The following is a 23,563-nucleotide window of genomic DNA, read 5'->3' as shown; positions in this document are numbered from 1 at the left end:
ATACAGAGAAGATCCACGCTTCCTTCTGCTTGCCACAAAACCTTTTCTATGTTATACAGTGGGAAAACGTAACAAATCCAAGTTGATCAGTTCGTGAAACCATGTTAAGAAAAGTTATGTGGAAAATTGGACTGATGCTGCATTTACAGTTAAATTCCACTAAAGCACAAGAAAATAAACGACATTCCAACTAGCTATGCATTCCTACTAATTATCACGAATCAGGGTGGGGGAAGTTCAGTTAGTACTTAATACAACACAGGTCTCTTTTCAGGTCCTAGACTCTTCCTGCATTAATGCTAATTTAACATTCAGAATAAAGTAAGACCTTTAATGTTTAAACAAAACAGTTAATATTTACATAGAAAAGTTATGTTTCTGATAAGTCAGTATTAACACACAATGAAAATTGCTTTTTCAGTATTTGATACTGGGCTCTGATACTGCTAATATCACCGAAAAGATCATTTTTAAACCACCTGAAGTAGCCTTTACAAAAACTCTCTATATAAATTTACAATGTGCTTACAGGTTTAACTAGCGTTCAGACATGAGATTTTAGATAATACAGATGTTGTCTGAGCAGAGGCTTAAAGCACAGTTCCACTGCAGCCAACTTAAAGGATCCAACTCTTTAATGGAGAGTGAGTTAACTAGTGTCATATTATATTGCAATCTCCAATGTAGATATCTCTTATATGTTAATTAGCAGAGCAGCAGCCACTGTAATCATTCATTACTGGTGGCCCAGTGCCAAACCTTTTGCCTATGGTTCTTCAACTTCTGCTCACCAAGTCACTGAGAAGAATGGTTGCTACTACCGCACTACACACAGTGAACAGCTGTCTGCCCTATGTCCTGAAGCGTCTCCCACAAATTGTCTGTGCAACTACCACAGAACACTCCTGGGTGCTGAGGGAATATTAAAAGGGACTTGCTGGAAGAAATCAGTAACGTAATCGAAAGAACAAAAAGGGTCACAAAAATCCACATAAATGCTTTAATATAAAGAATGAGAGGAAAAATAACCTAACGGAAGTGAGAGTGAGGAGAGAGGAAGTGAACGGGATGAGAGCAGAAGCGCATAAAATGAACGTGTTGAGAAGTTAGTGAAAGAAAAGAACTGGATTTTGGCCTGCACTCCCCCAGCTGAGCTGGGCTACTACTGAAGCCAAACAAGGGGATAAAACAATAGCTTCTGCTATGAGGGGACAGTCAAGGCCCTCCCTGAGTCTGGAAAACTTTCACAAGGACCAGTAGGTGTTGAGTGTCCCTTTCTGCGCAAAGATGCAAGGTTTCCTTGAGGGGACGGGGGGAAGAGGAGATGCCTCCTACCAGCAGGACAAAAGCACCGGCGTCTCACTGTGAACACAGCTCCCCCAGCTCAGCGGGGTGTGGGATTGCTAGGACAGCACATGCTGAAGTACAACACTTCAAGAACCATGCCAATGATGAAAAATATTAGACCAGCTCCTATCGTGCATGTCCATATTATAGTGAAACGCTACTTTTTTTCAGTTGTATACTACCTTTAAAGAAACAGGTGATGTTTATTTGTTAATATTGAACCTAAAAGCAATCTCTTTTACAAATTAAAAACTCTCGTGAAAAGTCTGATTCTTTTTTTATTCGATACAGCAGATTAGCAATCATTTAAAAGGTACAGACTTAGAGCAGTATTGCTGATCAAATAGAATATATTGCATTAGAAATAAATTCCATATTAAAATAGGGACTTCTACTGCAGAATTACATTTTAAACTTTTTTTTTTTCAAATAAATTACTGAAACTTTTGCACTATGAAAGCTCTCAGGCAAAATTAATGGTTTTGTTTTGCAAATTAATTTAGATATTAAAAAATTATATTTTCAACCAAGATCTCAGTTACTCAGATTAAATATTAACCAAAAGCTGTCTTCTGCTTAAATAGAATTTAGCCTTTGAAGTGTTTTTATTAATCTCTTCTGATGTAGGTGCTTGAAATTCTATGAAAGTGCTGCTGCTACCAGTTCTGTGCATCACTTACTGTAATTTATTTTCAGAACATAATTCTATTTATAAATGAAAATCCTATTAAAAGAAGACAAGAAAAATTAGTCCTAGACTTTGCTTTGGTAGAGTAGAAACAAAATGAGCGGCCTAACCTGAAGTGACATTTACAAATTACCTGTTAATTTAAACTGGGTTGAAGGATGACAGAGTTTAGTCAGACTGACAGGAAGTACCGAAGGAATGACAGTTGGGCCTGTAGTGGCCATAAAGCTCCCATAGCAAGCACATTTGTCTGCCTGCTCCGGGAAAAGCTTCCCTTGTAGTAAATAATATATTTGTAAAAATATTTACTTCATGGCAGCCCAGTGAGTCAACATTTTATGGAGCAAAACACCTCCCCGCACACACACGCCCCCCTCATCCCTTTTTTTTTCCTTATTTTCACTGGGGATAAGAGCTGCTTTGAGATGACCACCTGCCTGTAGTCACATGGTTGATTCATCACCACCCCCCTAAAGCTAAACCACATGATTTTCTTAATGAAAATGAGACAAGAAGTGACAAGGCTTGCATCCTTTAGTCGCTTCAGGATAACATTCATTCCCAGAGACCAGTTCCTTTGTTCACAAGACATTCTTTGAATGGACACGATTGAGTATCAAGGCCATGCAGTGCCAAATGTTCATAAAGATAATAATAGCTACTCCCACTCTGCTTATAAATAGTACTGAGAAGCCTCAAAACCAAGTGCTAACAGTCTCTTTATTTATTCACTTTAGAAAACCAAAACGGTGTTTGAAGGAAGAGGCTCAAGTGTCTTATATTTAAAATTAAACACTTTTCAAGCATCCAAACTTTTATGAAATACTTTTATAAAATATTTAAGCTATAAATTAAATATTTGGGAGTATTAAAATAATCTAATGCTAATTATTTAGGAATCTGCCTCTCTTATGACAATCAGTAAAGAAGCACATCACAGAGCTACCGTAGCTCTTTCCTGTAGGGAAGCACCACACACATGTGAAAGAAACAGCGACTACAGCTGGCGAGCTCAGCCCACATACAACACGTGCTTGTGCATGCTTAATAAAAATCACTTCGGTAGTTTTAAACAGCAAGCTGTATTTTCTATACACATATATGTTACTGAACATAAGTTTAAAATGTTATACCTGGGTTTAGGGGATCTCAGAAAGCACATGGTTGTTCCATTGCCCAGGCAGCCGTGTCCCCATCTCTGCTGCCCCACACGCCTCGAGCACACTCTGCCTACTGCCAGGTACACAACCTCTGCTGCTGTAATGCAGCTGGCTATAATTACAGGCATTTCCACCAATTCTCAAAAAATAAATTTGTATAAATTCCTCTGCCCCTGTGGATATTAACATATTTACAGGTACAAAACAAATGGTGCTTGGAGATTGTGTTCATGTCCCAAAACAAAGACATGAATTCCCATAATCTATTTCAACAAAATTCAGAAGTTCTTGTTTTAATGGCATTTCTGGAAACCTTGCTTTTGGAACTGACATTCAAAAAATGTCAACCATAACCAAGTTTGTGACACCAAACAAAGTTAGGGTTTCTATAGGTTGCTGTGGAAGACTTGCCAGTGGGCACCATAATTTTGTAGTAGACCTTTTAAATGTAACTCATTTCTGATTTTTAATCTTAGCAAAAGGCCCCTGATTTTTTTCATTTTTAAGTAATGGCTTGACAGTGATGTAATTTTACACCTACTGTACAAAAGATTTTCCTTATTTAATAGCACAGTATAAATTCTGGAAGCAGAAAAAGATCTTATTATTATGGAAGAATAGTAAAATAAGATCTACAGTACCATTATTTTTGAAATTAGACATTGTACCTTAGTCAAAAGATCCAAATATAGACCATGCTCTGGTCTGTAGGATGTCACTGATGAAAAATGGTCCTCAAGTTCTACTTAAAAGTTTAAGAGGGTGCAATTAATATTTTGATTTCTCTCGGGGGGTGGGGGGATGGGGAAGAAGAAGAAAAAAGAAGCTACTGCAATGCATAAAGTTTTGAAGCTCTACTAACAGTGGAAGGAGACAGAAACAGAAAGGACCAAAATAAAACAGTGAAAACTGAGTCACTCTAGTTGATAAGTTATCCACAGATGTTCTCCCTCACTCAAACTGGTAAGGATTCACCCTGATCTTAGAAAGGAGAAAGGACCAGTGGGAGTATCCAAATACAGAGAGAGAAAGATCTTTCCTTCAGAGATACAATGAGGAGAAACACAACCCTGTCTCCAGCTTGATGCTACGAAGCTTTCATATGTCTTTGAACATCTTCCATATATCTTTGGGGAGATTGTCTTCTATTTAGATGTGGAGATACGAGTAATATACAACATTTTATTAATTCACTCCCACACATCTTTTCCCAGAAAACCATGTATGCTTCTGTGGCTAATCACAATTATTTATCCAAGCTTATTAAGTGTTCCTGTACTGTAAGACTGATATCCTTGCCCTTATACAGTATATCAAGGACATATGATAATGATAACGATCAGTGTTATTTTAACACTGCACAAAGGCCAGGATGTCAAGGCCATTTCTTCATTAGAAAAGAGGACTATTGATTATTAACTAGAGACTGGATAGAAATGAAGAAATTAATAAGCAGATTACCCAACTACCAATTACCTGCAAAGACTTAGTCAGGTATTTGGGTTGCAAATCAATTACATGTGATGGTGGAGGTGGACTTGTGCATCAACCAGCACCATTACTCCAATTGGTATTACAGGGAAGGGACTTTGGGGCTATACTTGCACCAAGTGGAAAGAAAGAGGTTACTTTTTAGTTTACTAACATCATGTCTACGCAGGCAGCTTTTCAGGTCATCACACTAAAAGTTCTGTAGTCTCTCAGAACTAGTCCAACTACCTGCAGCAGACAGAGCTAATATTCATTATGTGTCAGTCAGCGACTGAATAGCATAAAATGCTCTACTGGAAGAACGTGGCCTCTTCCAAGTGTCTCAGTGCTACTCTGGCACCCCTGAAGCTCCAAACACAGTGTTCACACCATATGTACTTTACCTCACACCATCTCTGCACAGAGAATCTCCTTTGTGTTTCCATAATCAAAAGATCTAATTGCCATCTACACATTCAGAAAAGGTAAAAGTCACTGCTATCTGTTGGGGTTTATTCTTTCAACTGCAGAAATTCCTACCTTTTACTTCCCCCCCACACACACCTTTTTTTTCATTATCTGCTTTTTATTGAATTTTAGAAGAGTTAATTCTGATGCCTTGGCAGAAAAAAATAAAGTAAGAACTACAAGACATTTTGCAGCTCAGACTGCTGCTTCAGGAGGTCATGTCACTAGATATGAAGTAATTTATGTAGGACTCTAACCGGCATTCTGAATTCCCTGATTCCTGTTACCTCAGGGAAAATGGATGCCAGCAATGAGTCGTGTCTGAATGATGGCAGGAGACCTTTTTTTTTCTAACTTTGTTTGTTAAACAGTCAGTTATCTTTGGAAAACACTCCCAAATCTTTTTGAATGTTATTCCACATCCTAAAAATATCACTGTAAACCCAATGCAGACAGTTAACTGTATTTTCATCAAAGTTTTTCATTTTCAGACAGAATTTACATTATGAGGATCCTTTTCTACACATACTATGTTTTCTGACCCTCTGGTAACTGAGCATCACAGCAGCGATCATTCAGAGCAAAGGAGGACTATGGTTTGGATGTCATCCTAAAATACCTTTTCTAGCTTTACCACAGCAATCAAACTTGAAGGAGGACTTAAGCTGGAGAAATCGCTTGGCCTGGGTTTCATGGCCAGTCTTTGAGATTATGAAAATGGGTAGAAACAGGAAAATTTTATTCATTAGAATTCTGCATCTCCTAGTGATAAGACCTCTTCTTAAGGACCATTTCCATGTTTTCAGACTGCCAGGGAGACCTTAGGTAAGAACAGTTAAGTTACTACTTCCTTATTGGCATAATACTTTGAGGGTAAAAGTGATTTTAAGTAGGTAAAAGTCATGAAAAGATTCTTAAATTCATTTTCCAAGTGCCATTGGGATTCTTAAAAATCTCTGCCAATACCTTCACAAAGGCCCCTGAATTTCCACTGGTAGCAAGGCTGGGAACTGCTTAAACATGATCATGTGAAGCACCTTGGTGATCGATCCACAGCTATACCTGATAGCCTTCAAAAATGAGACACTTATCCATAATCTCAGCAGAGCTGCTCAGCTGGCTGTCTGCAGAGCACCACCAGCCTCACACAGAACACAGCGAGCTGGAGGTTCCACGTTGCTGCCACTCAGCCGAGCAGTAAATCTAGCCATCGCTCTCATACTCAAGACATGCTGTCAATTCACCTGTCTGACCTGGAGCAATGATTGAACTCAGGTCTCCCTCCGTCCTCTCAGGCAATGTGAGATCCTCAGAGGCAAGTCCTTCTCAGTATTGCTAATTGAGGCTCTTCTAGTTTGTTTAAACTGCTTAAATACCCTTCAGGACAGAAAGAGGGAGGATGTCTGTAGCCTGGCAGCCAGAACAACCACTAAGAAACCCAATTATTCATTATTTCACACAAAGTTTCCTCTATATCGCTCTGACCATGCCCACACAGCAGCCATTTACTGGGGCCACAAGGCACGAGAACAAAACAATACGGGCAGAATAAAAAACCTACCTCATCCTCACACTTGATGAAATCACTAACACAGGGAGGCCATGTCTTTAGAAAACACATGCGACATGATGAGGGAAACACAGAAGGAGCAGCCACAACAGCAAGACATCCTCAGCACAACAAGAGCAAGGCTATCAGCTGCCATCCCAGCCAACGGCAGTGACACTCAGAGATGCACTGAAGCTTACGGAAGGTGGCTGGAAAGGATAGGGAACACTTTTCTTTACAAGCCAGAAAACATACATGCCACAGCTGAAACTTCATTTGTAAACTTTCTGACTTAAGCAATCATAGATGAACTGCACAAGAAATACACGAAAGGGAAGGCAAGGGAAGGGTGTGCAGGTTATCAACAATAATTTATCCATCATTTGCCACCTTCTCTTTCTATGGACACAGCTTAAAAAAAAGTGCAAATGGACAAATAATGCACTTCTGGGACTAAGGGGTATTTTTTTAACCTGCTATTCATATAAACTCAGGCTGTGATTGCCAAAACTCAAGTTTCTTTCTTTCAAAGATTCTTCTGAAGAATTGTGTTTTCTTTGTCCTGTGCTCAGTCACAGCTTGTAGGAATGTAACTATTGCGCAAGGGCGGTCAGCAAGAGTATTTTATGTTAAGTAGTTTACTTAGACGAGGCTGAGATTGATGGGTTTTCTAATTTCCAGAGGAATTTTTCAGGTTTTGAACCAGATCCTTGTTGCTGCTGATAACACATGCCAGAAAGACTATAAATGTTTTATTCCCACCGGAATATGTGAAACATTTGGGGAACGTATCCAGCTTTGTTAAGAGCTCCACTTGGTTATGACATTAGCCTCTATTACCATATTATTGTCACCACTTTCACTTGGTTCTTTCCAGCCTGCAGGGACAGGAGCCTGGAAGAAGCGTCTGACAGAACCTGTGCTATATTACGTGTAACCTCACTCGTTCTTTCTTCCCAGACTGTAAGTCATTCACATTTCCGCTCACAAGACCCTTTTAGGAAATGTTTAGGCAGATGACCAAGGCAAGACTGAGGCATCCATAGCTAGGATCTTTGCAGCATTCTTTTAAAAGAAAATTTAGTTCTAACCCTGTTGAGTTTAAATTCCATGACACCAGAACGAACCAGGTGCTCTGTGACAAGCAAATGCTTACTTGTCCATTGCTTTGCTTTTCCTTGTGCTCATTAAACACATTTGGATGCTACTATAATAGAAAGCAGACCCACTGCAAGCAAAGAGCAATATTAGCAGAAGTCCCCAATCCCCTTTCCTATGGGAAAGGGATAAAATCAACATCTACTACTGATGCTGTTTGTATTCCTTTTCTGAGCAGTACAAATTTAAGATAGATATCCCGGCATCTCCCATGAATATCAGTAAGTCTAAACTGGGAGAACTGGTTAACATAAGAGGGTTTTGGGTACTTATTAAAAACCCTGGGGCCCTTACTGGATAGACTCAGGCCAAGATATGCAGTCTAAGGAGCTATTTTGGCTTTGCTTTGATTAAGACAGAATCTAGGTAAATAAATATTCTTACCACCACAGGCCTTAGGGGATGAATAACTGGTCTTATAGCCGTAGTAAAGGCTCTTAGGACTGTGTTCTGGCCAAACACCATAACTACAGACAGATTCAGTGCCCCTTTCCAGGCCAGCCTCGAGGATTTCCTAGAGCTTCAGTGAAAATGCCGAGGAAGCCGTTGTTTATATTTCCCAAAGTTTTTGTAAGATAGTAATGAAAGACTTGGATCTTTGAATGAAAATGGATAGGATCCCAAGCTCATCCAAGGATCACAACTACAGAATCTCAGGAGTTTCCTCAGTAGTTATATCCTTCCCAGGTCAAGACTTCTGTTCTCTGATACAGGCAGTTAAGTTGTTTATCTTAAATGCTGACTGGCATACGAGATACACTAGGTACACAAGATAGAAATTAATACATAGAATTTTAACTCCCTTAATTTTACCAGACAGATTTAATAAATGCACATAACTAATGGGTATATAATGACTTCCCTAAACTCCTACTTGTAGATCATGCATTTCCCAGTACATCTTTTTCCCCATGAAAAATTAAATCAGAAAGTCAACAAGAGAGAAATCATACAGGGACATTTTCAATCCATTCATTTACATTTGCAGTCTTTGCAGAATGTGGATACTGTATTTTTATGGCATGTTTGGTTGCTATTCAAAACATCTTTTTTTTTTTTATTGAATAGCAAAATTATTAGATGAGTAGAGTCCTGTATGCATAATAAGAGCACAATTTAAAGCTGTCCCTAGGCTAATTTATGAAGCACTAAATCAATTGGAAAAGTTTTCCCTTTTTCTTAAAGAGGCACAAGGTTGCTTTTTCAGCTGGTTTTCTCTGTTTTCATGGTCTGCACATTGATCATAGCCTGGCACACTCAGCCAAATGCATATGGGAAAAGAAATATCTGAGGGATGAAGCTAATGACATATGCACTCTTTTGTTGGTTTGTTTCCCTTTCTAAATGAATTCCCTGTTAACCAGTGCACAAGTCATTACCGAATAAGGCTGAAAGGCACTGACCAGTGTGTAAGAGAATACAATTAATGCACAGAAGTTTTGCAGATGGATGTTTGTGACTGCACTAAGACACGGCTTTTAAGTCAACCTAGCAAAATGTTGCATGAAATACCTTTCTTCACATCCCAGCAAGGATGTGTAAGCATATTAAGTTCCAAATAAAATATGGAAAGAATGTGCATTTCAGAGCAGGCATTGTTGCTTCTTAATGTCAGTATGTGAAAATGACACTTGGTGCATACATACAGATCTTAAAGCGCATTACAAAAGCAAGCAGGTAACACTCCCATTTATATCGATAGGGAATGGAACCACACAGACAACACACACTCCTGAAATCATCCAGCAATAGAAACAAAACCAAAATCCAAGGCTCGTGCCTAGACCAGCAAATCTCAAGACCACATTGCCTACTCTCATTTCACATTTGCGATAGTGCTTTAGCTTTGGTATTTCTAGTTAACTTACAGAAACATGTTCTGAAGTGATATTTTATCCACAGATAATTGCTACCGATGGCAGTTGCTGGACTTTACCAGGTCTGAAAGTTCTCTGAGGGGAAATGGTTTGCAGTTTATACACCGCTCTACAGACAGCCCTATAAAGACCTTTTGTCCTAGTTTCATGCATAGGAAGTTATACAGATAAATCATTGTATTAGTAGAACCTACCTGACAATTTTGGCTTGACTAATGTGTACACTCACCTCAGACAAGTCAGAAGTTCTTCTTGGGAAACAGGTGGAAAAGGCAGCAGAAATTTCAACTCTTTTGGGGTTCTTCTGACAGTGTAGTCATTGACTGAGAAAGCAGGAAAACATTTATTGCTATGTTTTAGTTGTCTACATGCCTGATTTAAAATGCATTATTAAGTACTCTCATCCTGAGACTTCTAGATACATTTTGGAAGTTCAAAGTTTAAACACCTGCTTTGTTAAATTTGTAATGGTTACATCCTAAACTGGTAAACTGGACCTAATTTTATCCAGCAGAATTGCACTACGGATTCATAGAGCTGGTCTTAGACTTTATGGTCATGTTTAATGCCTCTTTCTAGCTAAAGAGAACCTAAGGATTTGCATATACGTATTTTTGTCCTTCAGAAGGACAAATTGTATTTCCTGTGCATGTAACTGGCAGGAGTGCTGCATCCCGCTACATGACAGAGTTTAAAGGGTGTAATTAGCAAAACACAGCCCTTGCTTGTCTGCCACGATCTGAGGCTGAAAGGAAGAATATTCTATTCTTATATTAGTGTTGACAATAACCAGAATAGCTTGAACTTCCTCAGACATCCTGTCCCTAGAAGCTGCATTTCTTGTACAGGATTTTTTACATCTGTTATCTATAGAAAAGAATGCAAAATGCTTCTCAGAAATATAATTTGGAATTTCAACACACTTTGCAGCATTTTATGTCCATGAAACTGAGATAAACACACAATATGTCCATTTGGCATAGATAACATTACTCCATTACTATTTTTTATTTGAAAGAAAGCTGCATTTATTTTGTTGGCCAGTTCACCATGATACTCCCATCTTCACAGCTACGTCATATCCATTCGAAAAGCTGTTAAACCAGCTGTTTCGTACTCAGTCGGAGCAATGTTTCAATTGCCCTGAAAAAATCTTTTCCAAGATGCCTTGCCCTAAACTCTCTCTAATCAGAACAGCCATAGAAAACTATGACATTAAAGTGCTTAACAGTGTAACATGCACTCAAGTATCTCAGCAGTATGGATCTGTATGTGCACACTTCGTTTTTTACGGTAGGTGTTGAAACCTCCAGGCAGCATATTTGGACTGGGTGAACAGTCAGGGTCACTGGAAAATTTTACTAAAAAGTTATCCCTGTTTCATCACTGGAGCAAGCAAATAGGACAGACAGAACTTATCATAGGATTTAATGACTTCAGCATGCCATTCAGGTGACATTGAGGAGGTGTGACATCTATTCTACAGGCTGGCACCACAATGGGCAGCGAGAGGAATGTTCCCTTAATTCAACAGACATAGTGCTTCTTTTACCAGTTGGAAATAACAGGGCTCTGTGAAGGTAAAAGAGGACCAACGTATATGCATTACTTTAAGGTCCATTAATTCCCTCTTAGAGGGAATAAGCATCGCATCTGCCTCGTGCTGCCCTAATTTGCACAACTGAAATTCACCCCAGATACACCACAAAAAGGGAAAAAGGACTGTTGTTAATATTTTTTTCAAGTGTCATTGCTCTGAACTAGCCTGGTGCCATTTTCTAAGTGTTGGCAATATCCTCATGAATACCTGTGACAAGTGCCATTAGCATAAAATACGAAGTGGAATTGGGCATGATGAGATACTTAAAATTTAGACATGCATTTGCCACATTTAAAAATGTACTTCACAGATATATTTTTAAACTGTATATTTTTAAAAAACAAGTCAATTCAGTGCCTTATATTTTGAGTTTTAATTCCAATCAAGCTAATTTCTAGTCATCACAAACACATACCTGCCAGTTATGAAGGTTGTTTAATTAGGTCCAGATAAAATAGCTCCAATTCTGTTTCTGATCCACCTGTCAAAGCAAATCAGTCTTTTACATGACTTCAAAAAAAAACAAATTAGACTAGCTGATGATTTTTTGAATATTCAAGTAGACATACTGAAGATAAACGCAAACAGAACTTGTGACTGAACAAAAGCCTGGAACATGACCCCAAAGATGAAGAGATCTTGTTCTGCCAGAAGCAGATTTCCAAGCTTGGTATTTGAGGATTATGAGTCAAGGACAGGGTGCTAAAAAGTGGCTACTAGAAAGGATAGTGGTGTCTTCCACAGCTCAGGGCAAGGTTAACATTTCAATGCTATGTAAAATTAAACACAAATAACAATGTTAAAGGTCCTACTTAAAGCCCCAAAGCCAGGTGATTTCAGAACAGACGTGTCCAACTCATGCCATTATAGCTCTACGGAAAAAAAAAATACTTTGCTGTTTGTGCTACTATTACAAAAACAAGTCAAAAAAAAAAATCAAGAAGGGCTGATAGGGTCGAATGCTGAAAAAAAGTCTTTTTCATTGGCTTATAAGATGGCCTGGTAGTCTGAATACATTTACTGGTAGGCAGATAGCATTATAAATTTACCATCACAAATGGCGTTATTTGACACATGAGATGTTAATTAAACCACTTATTACAGCTCTGAGAGATCACTAATAATTGCTTAATACCATAAGAGCTCAACCAACAACTTCTACAAGTGTAGGTGTAGGCACAAATGCAGGCAGTAGACTAGAGAGAAAACACTTATTGAAAAGCACCACTTGGACACATGTTGTTAATATCTAGAACACAAAAAAGATAACTCGAATTTTAATATAAAAATCATCTACTAGGCTCCTGTAAGTAAATCAGTCCACATATCCTTCCTCTTGCTGTGCTTATTGTGTACTCAATCCATTAAGTTAGAACTCACCAAAAATGTCAGGGTTTCATGTGTTTTTTCATTTGTTCTGCTGGGACAATATGTCTCTAATTCTTTGATTCCCTCTCAAAGTGGTTCTAGTGATGCTAGTTATTAGAGCACTAACTTTCCTCCAATCATTTCTACATACTGTATAGGCAACTGTTCTGCCTTCTAGAAGATAAACTTGTTCATTTTGACTGGTTTACAACACAAGATGGCTTGCTCTTTTCTTCCAACTGGCATTCTAAGCATCATCCTCATTTTGCATCAAAGTTTCAAAACCCACTACTGTTTTTTTTCATCAAAGTCTCTCCACTTCATTGTAAGAAAATGCATCTTGTTAGATGACGAGATCTGATATGCATCTCCAAATCTTGTTGTGAAAATAGCAAGGCATGAACTTGAGATGCCTATGTACAGTAGGCAGTTTCACAAGTCCTCCTTGAAGTGAGGTTGTGACTTCTTTTCACCCCCAGCTTTTTCTGCTCAAGGTACAACAGGAATGAATTAGGATCTTGAGTCAGAGGATGATATTTTTTGTTGTGTCATTAGGTCTCAGCCTGGGAAGACCTATGTATTGACTTACCTGCCAAATCAAGGAGCAGACTTCCCCAAGTGATTCATACTCACTTGCTCTGCCTAGAACACAAGCTGTTCTTCTTAATACTGGATTCTCACGACTGTTATTTCTACAGTCCCAAAACCAGACTGATATGGCCCTGTCTATCTGTGAGAAGCAGGGGCAGCTTTAGGCCAGCTGGCTGTTAAAAAGGGTTGTTTTAACCTGGGCATCTGCATGCAATGGACTCATAGTGTTGCATCTACCTATATGCTTAGCACCACCTCCAAAAGACTTCTGGATTTTTGTCTTTCATATATCATTGCTACCTCTACCAGAATTACACTGGATTGGATTCAGCTTTTTTGTACTTTTTTGCCTCTAGATCAGAAGTAAATAATATTTATTTAAATACTGATGCTGCATTGTTTCAGAATATACCATATACCACTGCTGTTTGAGCCTGCAGAAACTCATTACAACTTTATGCAGCAAAATTAACAATTGGGTCAAAACCTCTTGCTTTGTTAGGTTCCTCTTTCTCAAGTGAATGCACTCTGAAGTGAATAGAAGTTGTCCATTGTGAGCCTACAGGAAGGAATACGGATGGTTCTCTTGATCCCTGCTCATTATATCCTACATATAAATTGGTGGCAACATATGGCCAAACCACTAAAGAGCTGGATTTTTGCTTCCTTTTTTTGGAAACAAGCGAATCATCTACTGCATGATTATCACTGCTGCTTTGCAAGACCTGAAATCTGAGTTAGAGGTGTTAAGGTTACTGGCAAAAGTTGGCCAGCGGTAGATTACTGATGCTCACACTTTGCTCCATGTCAGGTGAACTCAGGTATCAGCTGTATGACCTAGAAAGGTTTTTACCATGAGCAGCAATGAAGACCTCATCAGATGGCACTAATGCTACTGACGTTTGACCAGTCTAAACTGGTAGGTACGAGTGGCAGGTTTGTTTATTTGAGCTCTACGTACTACAAAACCTGTCAGCCTCTCAACGGTCCAAGAGTTTTGCTCCTTTCTTTCAGCTTGAGCAGCACCTGCTCCTGTGCAGCTTGCAGAGCGGCTAAAGAGAGCCTGCCTTTCTTAGGGCTTTTGCATCGTTTGGTGGTGGCAGGATGATACAGCTACCTGCTTCCCCCATCGGCACTGGATTCTCCACCTCTTTGCGATGTTCTGTGCTCCAACCAATATTTACTTCGTCTCCCACCTAGCCTTAGTATTTCTGACACAATGCTTTGCCAATTATACACCTCCCATCAGCATAAAAATCACTCATCTTGTCAGTGCTTATCTGTGTTGTAAAAGGGGAAAAAAACCCAGGACTGTCTTAGATCGCAAGCCTACATCTCCAGTGTGCTCAAAATCATGCCCTTAAAACGTACTTTTAACAAGCCAGTGAGTATTGTGCCTTTTTCCCCAACTACAGAGAGCAGGGAGGTGAGGCCCTTCTCTGTGTAAAATGGCACATACATATATTGTAGATCTCATGTTCTAATGCTGTTAGCTCAAAAGATTGAATTAAATAGAGAAAGGTTAATGAAAGGTTTCAGTCATGATTGCAGTGACCACGATGAAGCAAAGGGGCAAGAGAAATGGCAGCTTTAACAATTAAACTCCCTCAACACATTCTTTTTAACACCACTGCCTTAACACAGTGAAATGCCACAGTTAATCAGATCACGCTTACTGCTATCACTCGGTACTAAGAAGTTGTTGTGACTCCCCCATTGGGATGTTCTATGAGATGATCACATTCTTCATTAATGCTTAATAAAGGCCGCGTATTTTAGCTGCCACACAAATTAGTATCTTTAATTGTTTATAAATATAGGAGATATTTATATATTTTTTTCATTCTGATATTTTTAAATGGCATTATAAATACATGAAGTACAATCAAATCCCCATTCCCCTGTAAATCTCAGTTCTACCATGAAATGGGAGACTATAAGTACCCAGCAGCCATGTTGTACCATACAGAAGTTTCCAATATATGCTGGAAGTACTTCGCTTACCTCGCTAAATGCCAACAGCAAGTCTGGCACTACATCAGAGTCAGTCACATCTTCTTGCTTCAAATATTTATTTCTCTGACTCTATTAAGTTGTAAGCAAACATCAGAGTAGTTGAACCTCCTGCAGGGTCTCATCACATTTTAGGATTGGTCCTTTCTGCACATCAATAAAATTCAATTGCAAAATAGTTATAGTGCCAGCATATGTCAGAGGAATAATTTATCCAATAAAGAGCCCACTTTTTGCTGTAGTATGCTTTGATGCCCTTACTGAGTATACAAGGAAACAAAGAAGCCCAGGCTTGCAGAAGGAGAAAGACAATATTGGCCAGCAATCACAGCATTAGATCTGGATGTACAAGACCCTAGTTCAAGTCCCTGTCTCCTCTGTGCCTTGGGCAAGTGAGTGAGATTATCTCTATACAACAGGGTTAAGAGAACTTAAAACTGTAACTCCAGGGTATTTCAGGGTTAAGCAATTAAAAGATTTTGGCACATTTAGATATTTTAGTAACAGAAACACCCCAAAGCAGAGAACTTCTTCAGGTTAAACTGAAGCTGGAAAAAAGACATATGAAATATAATCTTCCACAATTTGATTCACCACCCATCTTAAATATTTTCTTTAGCACTATCATTTACCTGTCATATCAACAATCTGAAAACTAAGATAATAGCATCATGTATCAAGGAGGAGAAAAATATGTTCCCATTAGCAATAGCTGGGTAAGTCATGTTTTGGGTGGAGACCAGTAAACTACAGTAAGGCTCTGGTAGATGTAGGCACGAAGCTTAGGATTTCAGTGCCATCTACATGAGGTTACTTTCCCACAGCAGATACGGTGCAACATGCTCCTGTATATAAATTCTGACCCACACTTCTTGTGAGTCTAAAAATACTGGAGACTACAGACAATGGCAGCTGAGGGGGGATGATCCCAGCACTGGAGTAGAGGCCTCCAAAAGAGAGGCAGAGTGGATACTTCGGGGATTGTGATATCTTAAATCACTGCAACTTAAAGCAAACAGAGCACATTTACCAGGACCTTCCATGAATAAAAGTGAGAAGAGGAACAGGTTAACTAGGAATAGGAGTAGGAATAGGAACAACTTGCATCACTGATGGGAATAATGTCTGATAGTTTTGCAAATCTGTCCTTCATATAGTGGATTTTTTGTGGCTTTTATAATTTTACAGATATTAACTTGAGGAAATAGATTACAGAAAGGCTAATGAAAGGTTTTAGTCGTAATTGTGATGACCGTGACCTAACAGAAGGCCAAGTAACCTTGCAATTAAAAAAGAACACCAAAATTTTATTTATCCATTGCCAGAGCACAAAGAAATGCCACCATTAATTATACCCCACATTGATTACTAAAAAAGTTGTCACGTATTCCTTTGATGATGCAAGATGGTTGTTATGGCAATGAGATGCTACTAAAGATTCTTTGTAAGACTTAATTAGGTCATTTGTTTAATCTCATGGAGTTCTTCCCCCCCATTCTTCTTCCTGTTCTTTTTCCTTCTCTCCACTTTTTTGTTTAACTGTTTGCTTTTACAAAGTTAGGATGCACCGTCAGACAAAGCACCGTCTGCTTCAATGTCAAATATAACAACCACTTGAACTATCTACAACCTTCCAAGTTATTTCTGTTATATACTGTGCTTCAAATGCTGATCAGATACTGTGTGTAGACTTGAAGCACAAAATTCCCATTGACACCTATGACTTGAATCTTTCTTCACCACTGTGTAGCACACAGCAGAATCCTCCTATTTGTTCATTAAAACATACACCTATAAAATAATGTATGTAATGGCTGCTGAATATTCTCTACTATTGATGAGGTTAAAATTAACTTCTTGTTTTAATTGCTTATCAGTTCCATAAGCATAATTCCCATGATTTAACCTGCTTTCGTAGGGATCTGCTACCTTTCCATATAGAACTTCACATTTTTATGAATTTTTACTGTTTAAAATGTATATGTATGTAAATTATTATGCATCGGAGCCTTTCACATCAGAGGTACAGTATAAATACTAAATCAATGTGGAAAACATCATGTCTGCTTTAACTTGACTTGATTATACCTAAATATAAAAAAAAATTAGCATTTTACTCTATTTTTAGTTGTCTTCATTGTAATATACTGGGTATTTGTTTAAAGTGTGTAGATTAACACCCCTCCTAAGTATTTCCTGTATGTTTATGATAATAAAGTGAAACTTAAAACAGTTTGTGAGGGACTGGGAAGAGAAAGTCAGATGTCTAATAAGGATATTCCTTAACTGAAAGACAAATACGCTGGAAACCTTGGAATACTGAGTTTGATCTTTTCTGAAAACAGACATACCTATTGCAGATGGTCAATTTCACACAAGTTTTGCTACAAAAGGCTGAGACAGTATAAAGCTTTCTTTTAATTTAGACTATCTTTTCACTCATGTTTTCCATAATTTACTATCGATTACTCTTAGATTTATTACCTATATTTTAGCTAACAATTTAGTATTCAAGAGGTTTTAAAACTAAAGCAGCTACAAAATGCTGCAATTCTGCAATCGTGCCAAAGACTATGTTTCTTGTCCATGGACGTGATTGACATATGAATGTGACTCAGGAAGAAAACATTATTAATATGAAGAAAAGTTATGACTTCTGAATGGTGTTGGTTTGCTTCCTAAGTAATTCCCTGGGATGTATCTGCATTGCATATTCTGAGAAGTATACACAGTCACATTCTCTTTACACATTTTAGCTTCTTTAATAATTTTGTTAAATGCAGAAGAGGGGAAAATAAAGACATATTATTAATAAACAAGCAATTAAACAGGTTAGGGCAACAATGCAATGCTGGTCATTCAGGAACCCTCTGCTAATTTTAATTAGCTGCTTTCCCTTGCTTTCAAATGTAATTAAAGCAGCTTAGTTGTGCTCAGTGATGCAAACCACCTTATTTAATCACTAACATTATTTCCCTGAACTATTAATGATTTTCAAAACGCTTGTTTATGCAGAATTAGAACAGTAATTATCTTACCAGTTAATTTTGTACCTTCACATTTCACACCTCGCTCAAACGTCATTCATTTACCACAGCCTTTCTGTCAAAACAAAGAATGCTTGTTCTAAATGTGCCTCTGACTGCCAAATTGAAAGCCAAGTTTTGTAACACTAATAAAGTAGCTCCCAAGTGAAACAGGTGTAGTAATTTAGACCCTTCCTGTCTCGAGCTTGCACGTACATGCTATGTCTTTTCTTTATTAGCTTTAAAATGAGAGCTTGGTGTGCAAAATAAGCTATTTAATTCAGACTTGTGGAGCAGAATATAATCTTTAATTTAAACTAGAGCAGTAAAAAAAGGCCTTTAATTTTAACTGGCATGTGCGCGTGAATTTGAATTAATAATCCAGAAAATTGAAACTGTTTTGCTGCTGTTGCTGGATAGTGACTGTTCTTCATATGCCCTTAGTTTCACTCACTCTATTTCTCCCTCACTGAAGCTTTGCCTTGTTCCTATCTTGCAATATTCTAGAAAGGGAATTCTTCTAAATAAGAAATTCTCAGTTGATTCCAAATGTAGTGTCTTGAAACAAATTCTTATGTCTGTGTTAATTCGGTTTGCAAAAAGAATAAAGTTGGTGTATTCATTATACCAACTTAAGACACAATTTAAATGCACCACGACTTTACGCTTCACAAATCATTTTTTTTTTCCTGTAATTTCTTTTAGTGTGAGTTAACAACTAGTTGTGTGCTTATAACCACAAAACACAATAGCCCTACACTCAGTAAACAATTCCTGACTCTTGTGAGAAAGAGAAGTCGTCTCTATTGCCAAAGAAATTAAGGAACTGCCCAATGTCATACAACAGAAAAGCCGTGGCAGAACTAGAAATGAAATAAAGGAAGCTCCATCCTTCCACAGTTCCGAATCATCTCTGAGTTCATCCCAAGCTGTGCAGCGAGTGCCGGGGCAGAGGGAGAGCAGCCTCTGGCTGCCTTTTCAGAAGACGGCTCGTGAGCCGGATGAGCCAGGAGACATTCGGACCCCATTCGGCCTCTTCCCTCTCTAGGACCACATATCAGACAAGTAAACATCCAGCTAGATAATTCAATTCAATTAAGCTCAACATTTCAACCACAAAAGAAGAAGACAGGCTAAAAATCCCACTGTAAATCAGGCCACTGTATCTGTGGATAGCACAGATACATACGCACCAGGCAGAATTCCTTCTTGAAAAAAGGGGACAAAAAGGACTGGATTTGGTGTAATGCCTCTGGCATTGATATAATCTAATTTTTTTTTTTTTAATTATTTTTTTTTCAGGAAAGGTCATTGCAAACACAGTACCAGATCTCAGCTTTTAAAAGCTTGTTAATGTGATTAAATTTAGACATGAAAGCAGTGCATCTGACCTCCACTTGCCTACTGGAAAGCATAAAGTTACCCATGTAAACAAAAGGATGGCAGGATGGACACCTAAGAGTACACCAATATTTTTGCATGTGTTCATTAGAGGCACTGAATTACTGCAGTCAAGATTTTAAATACTACATCACATTTTGAAAATATTCTTTCTAAACACATTATAAATCATATAGAAGAAAGCAGATCAATGTGCAAAAAAACTGTTTTCGTTAAAAAGCCATATTTCGTCTGAAAGCTTTACACGCACTCTGACAAAGTAGTTGTATTTTAATAAATTTAAATGTATTAGGTTTTTCCACAGATTCTATAAATTTGAGACAGCTAAAATTATTTCAATATTTTCAGAATGCCCAAGATCCATGGTCTCCTGGCAACTAGCAATCACATGGCTGGAGAGGTTTTGGCCTACTGTTACAGTGCCGTTCTATGTTTGGTTGATGATTTATTCAAACCCAGTTTCAAACCTGCTGTTAGCTCCCTCATTGCTTTAATGCAGCCAGTCTACCATTCATAACTGTCAAGAACCAATTCATAGGGACTTGGGCTTATTAAGCACCCAAACTGTGTGGTGAACACACTCGGTTTTGTGCCTGAGAATGTGAATAAACACTATACTTCCCATCCGTTCAAACTGATCTCTGGTGTTTTGAACACCATGCAATGTTTTTATGTTGTTATCAAGATCCTCGACCAGGACCTCCAAAGGCTGCACTATGCAGCGCTGGCTGGTGGGCAGCCTGGCCGCCTCCTTCCCAACGCAGGGGGTTCAATGCACTGTACTCAGAGAGTCTTACCCTACGGATAGAATGCCAGGGATCTGGTGTTTCTGAGGCACAGGAAGGACAGGCTCCTCTTCTGGATACAGCACTGTGCTTGGAGAAACCACACCTGGAATATTGTGTCCAGTTGTGGCCCCTCAGTTCAAGGACAGGGAACTGCTGCAGAGAGTCCAGCGCAGGACAACAAAGATGATGAAGGGAGTGGAGCATCTCCCTTATGAGGAAACACTGAGGGAGCTGGGGCTCTTTAGCCTGGAGAAGAGGAGACTGAGGGGTGACGTCATTAATGTTTACAAATATATAAAGGGTGAGTGTCATGAGGACGGAGCCAGGCTCTTCTCGGTGACGAACAACAGTAGGATAAGGGGTAACGGGTTCAAACTGGAACACAAGAGGTTCCACTTAAATTTGAGAAGAAACTTGTTCTCAGTGAGGGTGACAGACACTGGAACAGGCTGCCCAGGGAGGTTGTGGAGTCTCCTTCTCTGCAGACACTCCAACCCGCCTGGAGACCTTCCTGTGTAACCTCATCTGGGTGTTCCTGCTCCATGGGGGGATTGCACTGGATGAGCTTTTGAGGCCCCTTCCAATCCCTGACATTCTGTGACTTCTTTTCTTAAATAATGATTTACTGCTTTCTTTGAAAGGAGGAAGATTGCTCTGGCAATTAGAGAAGTAATCACGGTGGATATTTACCCTATTGAGGACAATATATGAATTCTCTTGGTCAAACACATCAACTGTATAAATAATCTAAAGAGAAAATGGGTTTTGAAAATAAAATATTACTTAACGAGTGCATTTATATTTTAATCTAACTCTGTTAATTCAATAGTTTCAGAAAGGCCCATTGGAATTGGAGCCTTTAATAGTTTTTCATGTTGAAAAACGTGTTAATACGATTTTTGTCCATTCTGTACAGATAAGGAACATTCTTAAACGTGTTGCCCCAACCACAAGGCAACAGTGTGCACGCCATTTAACGTGAGCCTGGGAATAAAGCTGGTTTAAACCACTGGGTGTAAAACAATCATAAATAGACATTTGAATGTAATGATTCAAGTACAGAATGCCTTGCTTGAATTTCAAGGATTCTAGTGGGGAAAACATAACATTCGGAGCATTAATTTAATTTAAATTAGGACTACTGTAAAATTCAGGTTCTGACCAAATGTCAATTAAATAAAGTTTGAGATTGTTGGTTTTTTCTTGTTGTTTGGTTGAGGTTTTTTGGTTGGTTGGTTGGATTTGGGTTTTGTCGCTTTTTTTGTTTTGTAGGATTTGTTTGTTTTTTTGTTCTGTTACAAAGGACTTTCTATTTCTAGAAAAGGAAATTATTATAAAAAATATCTAAAGATGCCATCAAGAATAATTGGAGGGTCAGGAGGTTCTTTTCTTGAGTGTTTGCTGATGTTTTGCCCATCCCATCAAGAATTTCAACAGAGGAATAAAAATGGCACTCTGTCTTCTGGACAGCTTGATGTTTGTCTTTGCTGTCAAGAAAAAAGGGCTGCAATTCCATTCATATGAAGAAGATTAGAAAAATGCAGAAAATATGATAAAACAGAACAATTCAAAATGATAACCAGTCATATCACAAGTTAAGTGGTCTTTGTTCCATATAGACTAACACACAGACACTAACGAATTGAGGTAACTCATTAAGAACAAATGTACTTTCATACCAGCTCTTTACATTTTCATGAAGAAGATTTTAACACAAATAACTTCTTTAAATTATTCAAAATTATTGCAACTACATGACACTCCAAGCCTGATGCTGTAAACATAAGAGGTCTCGCTGCTACAACTCAGGAGTGGCAGCAACAGGACTCCTCTGAGTTACACCTGGGGACTCCTTGTGGGAAATATCCTATGAGAGGTATTGGGAGTGTCATGAGATAGAAGTATGAACATATATGTAGGTTTTTCAAAAGGATAGTTGCCCTAGAAAATTAACCATCATTCATTTTCTACAAACACTTTCAGTTCAAACTGATGGCTTCCTTTAAAATATACACAGCGGACACACTTCTCCAGGCTGTTACATTTGTTTTCTGGCAATGTAACATCACGAAAATTAACTAGCCTTGAATAGGCAAATATATACAGTGTTCAGGCTTTAATAAAGCTTACTGCTGCTCTGAGTTTATCGAGATCTTTTACAAACTTGGAAAAAAGTTTAGAGCACTTTCCTTTCTAGATCTGTTTTCATAGTGACCTATAGAAATGTCTGGTATTTGGAGAGGCGAGGCGATACGCAGCACTCCTCTCAACGCATTACACTGAATGCTGTTTACTTTTCAGATGCACGAAACAACACAGCATTGTCTGAATATTCCTGAATATCTACCAATTACACTGGGATGACACCAGACGGAAATACAGGTAGTATCAATAATGCTTAGTTTTTCTGCAGTGACCCCATCTAGGGGTGATAAAGTTTTCATGGAATAGTGGCTGGGAGTTTGGATCCAACTTCTCAAGCTCTTAGCGTTATGGAGAAACCCATAGTAACACCAGAGCTTAACTTGCTCTCTACCAAACTGTCCTTATATCTTATCTTACCTTATCACACACTTATATCTATCCATTAATGTCATGTACCTCTGGCCTCAAATATAGGACTGAAACAAAATGAGAAATTAGTAGTAGTAGTAGCAATTTATAGTCTCCAAATTATTTAACCATTTCTTATTCAGAGACTTTATCTGGGAGAAGTAATCAGCAGCTAAACTAATCAAAGAATGCTCTCAGGGAGGGGAGGTAGAGAAGCTCAGTAGGTCAACCAGTGCAGCTCTGTACAAGTTATAACCTGTAAACGTCTCTATAACCTGTTTATTAAAAACTATGACTATTACATAGCCTCCTTAAACAGCTGCTCCCATTCCCCAATTAGCATTGCTGTCTGAGAGATTGCTTCTTTCCTTTTATTTAATACCAATCTCTTTTGCTCGACATTAAAGAAGTAGTTCTTGCCGTGCTCTTAGTGAACACAGGGAACAATTGCTCACTACCCTATTCCAGAAATTCTTTAGAGCTTATAGTATTCAACCACAGTCTTC

The 23,563-nt window shown here is 38.5% G+C and overlaps 1 protein-coding gene across 49 annotated transcripts in view; it reads right to left on the bottom strand.

The window, feature by feature from the left end:
* LOC135580042 (uncharacterized) overlaps positions 1-23,563 on the bottom strand; it is a 494,152-nt gene that overhangs the window by 309,160 nt on the left and 161,429 nt on the right. For 41 of the 49 annotated variants that reach the window (XM_065071203.1, XM_065071193.1, XM_065071192.1 and 38 more), the window contains 2 exons: positions 11,733-11,798; positions 9,947-10,040 (listed from right to left, as the gene is read on the bottom strand). The exons of 3 other annotated variants lie outside the window; for them this stretch is intronic. Coding sequence is in view for 3 of the 46 variants with exons in the window: in XM_065071238.1 (XP_064927310.1) it covers positions 11,740-11,798 (59 nt within the window). In the remaining 43 variants the exon portion in view is untranslated. Of the gene's footprint in view, positions 1-9,946; positions 10,041-11,732; positions 11,799-15,280; positions 15,437-18,327; positions 18,392-23,563 lie in introns of all 49 variants that reach the window. 5 more of the 49 variants (XM_065071243.1, XM_065071196.1, XM_065071236.1 and 2 more) reach the window with 2 other exon arrangements.

Source organism: Columba livia, chromosome 8 (assembly GCF_036013475.1).
Source record: "Columba livia isolate bColLiv1 breed racing homer chromosome 8, bColLiv1.pat.W.v2, whole genome shotgun sequence".
In the NCBI taxonomy this organism is placed as follows: Eukaryota; Metazoa; Chordata; class Aves; order Columbiformes; family Columbidae; genus Columba; species Columba livia.
This window is presented reverse-complemented; position numbering and strand designations above follow the sequence as displayed.